At 35.9% G+C, this 6,834-nt stretch overlaps 1 protein-coding gene across 1 annotated transcript; it reads left to right on the plus strand.

Annotated features, from left to right (window-relative positions):
• The first annotated feature begins 976 nt into the window (after positions 1-976).
• Positions 977-4,975, plus strand: LOC114646322 (uncharacterized). Its single transcript, XM_028794475.2, has 3 exons — positions 977-1,186; positions 1,307-1,388; positions 3,736-4,975. Exons 2-3 carry the CDS (start codon positions 1,314-1,316, stop codon positions 4,471-4,473), a joined length of 813 nt encoding a protein of 270 aa, XP_028650308.1. The 5' UTR covers positions 977-1,186; positions 1,307-1,313; the 3' UTR covers positions 4,474-4,975.
• The last annotated feature ends 1,859 nt before the right edge of the window (positions 4,976-6,834 follow it).

The following is a 6,834-nucleotide window of genomic DNA, read 5'->3' on the forward strand; positions in this document are numbered from 1 at the left end:
CTAAACTGGATATGTCTGAGGGATCCAGCAATCAAGCAAGAATTCCAAAATGACTTACAAACTTGCAGTGCTCAATCAGTGCAACGATGTAGACGAAGAACAAAAGCTGTTATCAGCTTGGATGTTTTCAGAATCCATCTTGGAATGTGCGGCCCCCCTCTTCGCAACTGTGGATCTCGGATGAGTGTCTGAACCTGGTGGACAAACAAATAGGGCTGCCAACTCTCTTTCTCTGGCAAATGAAGACATTTGGGTCGAAAAATTAGGACTTTTGAAGACGCCTTTCTCTATGATGCCATAATACGCCTTTATATTGTCTTATGGTTTTTTAAAATTATATAAACCTTTAGTAACAATCACTAAAATTATGATATTATGGCCACAATCACAGTCACTGGCAAACTAATAACCCATTAAATATTTTGAATATGTCAAGCCTCTTAAATTAACAGACTTCATTCCTTCAATTCTTATTTGGATAGCTTAACTGTCGCAAACCAGTAAAGAATGATACACATGGTAAATTCATTTCTAGTAAAATAAAAATAATTTTACACTTTTCAATTTAGTTTATTTGCATTTATCTACAATCTTTTATATGTTTCCACAGAAGCTATTTTTCTAAGTAAATCTGGTATGATCTGATAATTTGATAAAACAAGGATATTTGTTTTTCAAGTAGTCTGTGAACTTGCACTTACTTTTCGACATAATGGGTATTCCTGAATTTATGTAAATGAAAGAATTTTGAAAATATTATTAAGTTATTTGAAGAAGTGACTTATTGCTTGAATAACTGATAACTAAAAAGATATTGCAATTATATGAATGTGTGATTTTTTAAATTAACTGAAACATTAATAGTTGACTCATTCATTTACAATTATAAATATACCTTTGAAAAACAGGTGGTAATAATATTTTCCATTAAAATGTTACAAAGCTACGGAAGCCGAGAGAGGACATGCTATATCTTTTTTTTTTTAATTGTTTTCACGAGATAACGGAATAATTTTATCGAGATCTCGAGAAAACGAACTTTGTTTTCTCGAGATAACGGAATAATTTTATCGCGATCTCGAAGAAACGAAACTTAACCTTTGCTCCTGGCGGGCTTGCTATCATAAATCACAGTATCTGATGACAACGATACTAACTTGAAACCTCCTGTGATACGTACAGAAATGTAAGTCTATTTGCATCATGCAATTTTGCAAAGTAATTAGATGAACTGTTGCATGTCTGCTTTGGTTTGCATTCTGACAAACTGCAGCGGCTAACAGAGACTGCGTTTTTATTCATTCAGCCACACCATGGATCCGTTCATCATTGCACTTAAAGAAAGAGGGATACCGGAGGAGAACCTACACCAAATGGCACAAGACAAGGTCAATTTTCAAATATCTCCATACTTTACGTTCGATTTTTATTAAGTTAACTAGCTAAGTGACGGCTATACTTAAATGAATTTACCGTAAATCTATTATGGGAAATATGGTGAATAGCTCATTAAAGATTTGAACAGTGCTGAAAATCATGTGCTGAAAGTCATAACTACTGTCAGTTCCGTCTATGGACGGCAAACTGGGGCAGTAGTGCGTTCCTTCATTGAACGCCATGATTTCGAATTTTAGAACGCAAAGTGTCACCCGCCAGACGCATATGATGTGCGATAGCTTTTACAGTCTGGAGTCGTGATATCTCAAAGGCTGCAAAGAATTTTGAAAAAAACATTAGATGGAAATTATATTGTCTCAACGTTCTCTAAGTTTGCTTCTTATGGGAGGAAAAAAGTCGAACAAAAGTTCAAATCTCTACAAAACGGTGAGTGATACAGAACAAAATGCATATGCAGCCCAAGCTAGGATATGTGAAAGATCCCTGGAAAGGTTTGTCAGGCAAAGCTTGACAGCTGTATGAGAGGAATGATAAAGACATTTTATATAAAGATAATGTTATTATTATTATTATTATTAATAACAATAATAAAAATAAAGTCATCATATGTATTATTTGATTAATGATCCTTTCCAGTCAACTATATCTAATGTAGCATATACGACCAATAGATATTATCAGCCCCTTTCCATCTATCTTCCCTGGTGCTGCTCTTCACCTTTATTGTTCTAACTTTTGCCTGGATGTAAGCAGATAATCTGTATATTTCTGCAGTCATTCACATCAGCAATGGAGACAAGCCACCTACTTAAATCACAACCACGTAGGCTTCACCACATGTAAACGTGTGATATGCCTCACAATCAGAATATAAAAAATATAGGAAAAAGGCAGACATCAGACAACAAAGAGTATGTTAAAAATCTGTAGTCAGATTCCTGGTGTCATATGAAAAAATAACAAAGAACCTGTACCAGAAAGCAAAGTGTGTAGAAGGCACAAACAATACCTTCTACAAGCAAATCATCAGCTGTTCAGCATGGTGTGGGTTCTGTTATGACTTAGGTGTGTATAACTGCCAATGGAACTGGTATCCTTGTGTTCATTGATGCCACTGCTGAGCACAGCAGCACAATAAATTACTTTAATGTTTATCTATCGTTTGAACCCCTAACACTGAGAAAGTTTTTACGAAAAGGACTGTAGCTTCCAGTTCAATTGACATTAAAATAGTTAGCTTTTGTCAATTTGTCATTGTTTAAGTTCAAATCCAGTTTGCTGGTGTGCATAGTATAAACAACAAAAACTGTGGGACTGTCCAAATATTTTCTCTAAATTGAACATGGTAGTAGGTGTTATGTATGGTACAATTTCCTTTTTATTTATTTATTTTTAAACCAGACCATGATGTCAAAAAAGAATATGGTATATGACATACACATGACATACACATGCCTGGCATACACAACTAGGAGTACATCTAGGTAGCTGGTGTTTGCAGATACTGTAAGTTTCTGTTTCCTGTTGTCATAAGGCCTGCACTAAACTCCTGTTAAAGTAACCCAGTGTGATTTTGATGTAAATAAATGTTTTGGTTTATGTCCAGACTTTACAATTTATTGGTGGTATTCCTTGTACTGTACCAAGATTGCTTAATTATTTTGATTACTCTATCAGTAGCATTCTAAGTGGAACTTTTTACCTAAATCCATGTTCCAGATGTGCATTTTGTAGTTTTTACTCAGTGTAGTTTTGCTTAGTGGAATACCACCAAACTATTATTTTATAAAATTCACATGGAATACTTTTAACTTTTGTACAATGGCTTGGTATACCTTAGGTTACTATGCTATGCAGTACATTGATTGATGCTATATATATATATATATATATATATATATATATATATATATATATTCATGGCATTCAAAGTCTGTGTCACAATCTGATTGTATGGGTGGTTACCTACCAGGTAACGCTTGTGGTTGGCCAGCGATCTGCTAACATCCGCCACGGTGCCCTCAGTTTGTGAGGAGCAAATCATAGAATGGTTGAAATAGTTTACTGTCAAATAAATGCAAAGAGTACACGACACCTGTTTCGCTCTCATTCTGGGCTCATCAGCATTAATAATTGTCTTTCTTATTAGCACACTTATATTATATATTACAACAACAGTTTCAACAAAACTAACCAATAAACACCTACTTGATGCCCAAGAAATTGAAATAGTTTGAACAGTTATACCAGCCCTAGTATTGATCACAATTGCCCTACCTTCACTTCGATATATATATATATATATATATATATATATATACTTTTTTCTTTGGACAGGTGGACCTGGATGTTGTCAGATTGATGGATGATGACACACTTTCAAAATATATTCCTCATTTTGGAGACCGTGTATATGCAAGAAATTGGACAGATTCATCTTCAGCAGCTTCAAACAATGAGGAAAGGAAAAGGAAACTCATAGAACGTCTGCGATCAAAAATGAAACTTCCAAGCTTGCACCCAGCAACAGCAGGTTCACAAAGTAATCCTCGCCGAGCAGTTGGTAAAGGGAACAAGAATGCTGAACGAAAAACAAGAAAAATAGAACTGGGTTGGATGGTGTATCAAAATGGTAACTTTAAACAAGTTAGACGACCAACTGGTGGGGGCACAAGAGAGCTCATTGTCAGTAAAGATGATACTGTGAACAAAATTTTAGAAGATGGGAAGCAAATATTCTTTCCTAAGGGGAAATCATCTAAAGGAAGAGTTGAAGACTTTGACTTCTCTTTATGTATTATGGGCTCAGAGGAGCAGTTAGATGCAACTCTCACAGTTGGCAGGTTGTATGATACAACTTATCATAAATTACTCAGGTTATACATTTGTTCAAAACCCAAAAAAAGTAATGATTCAGCAAAACAGGCCAAATCACCTGAGAGATTTGAGACAGCATTGGCACCCGCCCAGCAGGATCTATCTCCCATATCTTCCTCCCATAGCTCCCATAGGCCTTTTACTTCCAGTCCATTAATGACTGCAATTTTACCATGTTACCACCACTTCAACATTTGATCAAGAAGTTATTTTCCTTGGTGATGATGGAAACTTGTCCTTGGATGTTCTCTGTGACACTTTGATTTATCAACCTGCCCCTGAACAACAGGAATCAGAAAATGATATTGAAGTGATTGAAGACAAAGAAAATCAGAAAGATGAATCTACTTTTGAGCAAGTAATTTCCAGCTCTGCTGGTGATAACACAGATTGCAGAACATTGCATAATATGATAGAGATTGTTGGTGAACCTGTAACTGAAGTGCAACCTTCCGAACATACACCCACAAATAGCAACTCAGCTGCTTCATCCGAGAGCCCATCATCAGTACCTGATGTCATAAATCCAGAAGTAATGTCAAACCATGCCTCCCCAAATACTTCATCTGCATCTTTCTATGACAATGCTGAGAATATAGCTGAGAAGCAAACCATTTCTATTCGCAAAGTTCATTGTGTGTCTGACATGATTCAGACATTTTCAGATGAGAACATACTATATGCTAATATAACATTTGAGCGTGTGCTGAAAAATGGACAGTTGGAGAACGGAGTTGGGCATGGGCTTGTTATGGACTGTCTTACTGACTTCTGGGGCACTTTGTAAGAAACAAGAACGTGTGGAGCCACATATAAAATCCCCACTTTGCATCACGCTTATCAAGAACTAGAGTGGAAAGCTGTTGCCCGAATCTTGGCCTTTGGGTGGCAGAGATTTCAATACTTACCTGTTCAGCTTGCTCCACCATTTCTTTATGAAGCTCTTTCCATATCTTCTTATACCTGCAATCTAATGGAGGCATTTTTCAACTACATTAGCCCCACTGAGAAGGATGCACTGACAGAGGCTTTGAGTGATTTCAGTCAAGCTGATTTGGAAGAGCTTCTTACCATTCTGAGCAGTCATAACTGTACCTCTCTGCCAACAAAAGAAAACTTGCTGACCTTGTTAAAAGAAATCGCACACAAGGAGATGGTCCAAGAGCCAGCATTTATAATAAACTGCTGGCAGCCAGTCCTGAAAGCTATAGGAGAGTCTTTGAGTGGGAAGACACTGGAAAAGATCCTAGATGATCTTCAACCAAAGCCAAGAAACATCACAAAATTCATCCAGTTTCCAAAGTCAATGTCACCAAATGAGAGGACCACATCTCTTCACCTTCTAAGATTTGTCAGAGAGATTGATCAGAAGGAGATTGGACTGTTCCTTAGGTTTTGCACAGGGTCTGATCTTTTTCTGTCAAAGTCCATTAATGTTACATTTAAGGACATGTCTGAATTTACTAGACGGCCAGTAGCCCATACTTGCAGTTGTGCCCTGGAGCTAGCATGCAACTACAGCAGTTTCTCAGAATTCAGGTCAGAGTTTCTGTCTGTGTTAAAAAGTGGAATATGGGTCATGGATATGGTATAAAAAATTTGTGATCAATTGAAGACATCAGAATGGCCACATGATAAGATACTGCTGGGATGCAGGCCTATACATCAAATAAGGAGCACAATTATGCATTGCACTGTGCTACAGGTGTCTGAAATACAATTAACATACTGCTCCAAATGTTTTATAGTGGTTGCTGTCTTCCTGAAGTTCTGTTTACACAAATCAGTTACATATGCATTCTGTTTTTTTGTCATCACAACATGGTTCCCTCAACAAGAGCCAAACTACTAAATGTTTTTCTTCATAGTTCAACATAATGCTCTTTAATGCATTACTTTGTTACATATTGCATTTTGTTACCTTTACAGATCAAGCAAGTTGTTTTGTTTAATACACAAAAGTTATTGTAGAACAACATAAATGATGTAATTATTAAGTATTAATAAAAAAATTTATCACAAAGATCACATGGATTTTGCCCATCTAATTTGCATTTGTATTTCCGTTGCTTGATGTTTGAATTTTGTGCACATTTTTTTTTCCAGAGGAACTATTGGAAAATGAGTTTGTTTTTTTTAATGTACATTCATGTTTCACATTTAACAGCTTTTCTTTTTTGCAGGTCTATTGTGTGATATGATGTCATGTAATGAGGAAAACAAGATCTGAGGAGAAAATATTTTTCTAGTGCAGACCCCCGTGACCCTGTGTTCGGATTCAGCGGGTTGGAAAATGGATGGATGGATATTTTTCTAGTTTTATATTTGCATTTTATTATTTTTTATTACAAAAAAATAAACACTTAATCTACGGACATCTTACTTCCCCAAATAATAGAGTAAGAGTATATTGATTTCAAATATTAGTTTTCAGATTTAAATATGTTAAAAATTCTATGCCTTAACCTCCAAACTGCTTCCAATGACCAGATTGTTTAGTAGTGTAGATATGTATTTACATGCTGATTGAGTGATGGGGCACTACAAAGAAAACAAAAA

Source organism: Erpetoichthys calabaricus, chromosome 2 (genome assembly GCF_900747795.2).
Source record: "Erpetoichthys calabaricus chromosome 2, fErpCal1.3, whole genome shotgun sequence".
Taxonomy (NCBI): Eukaryota; Metazoa; Chordata; class Cladistia; order Polypteriformes; family Polypteridae; genus Erpetoichthys; species Erpetoichthys calabaricus.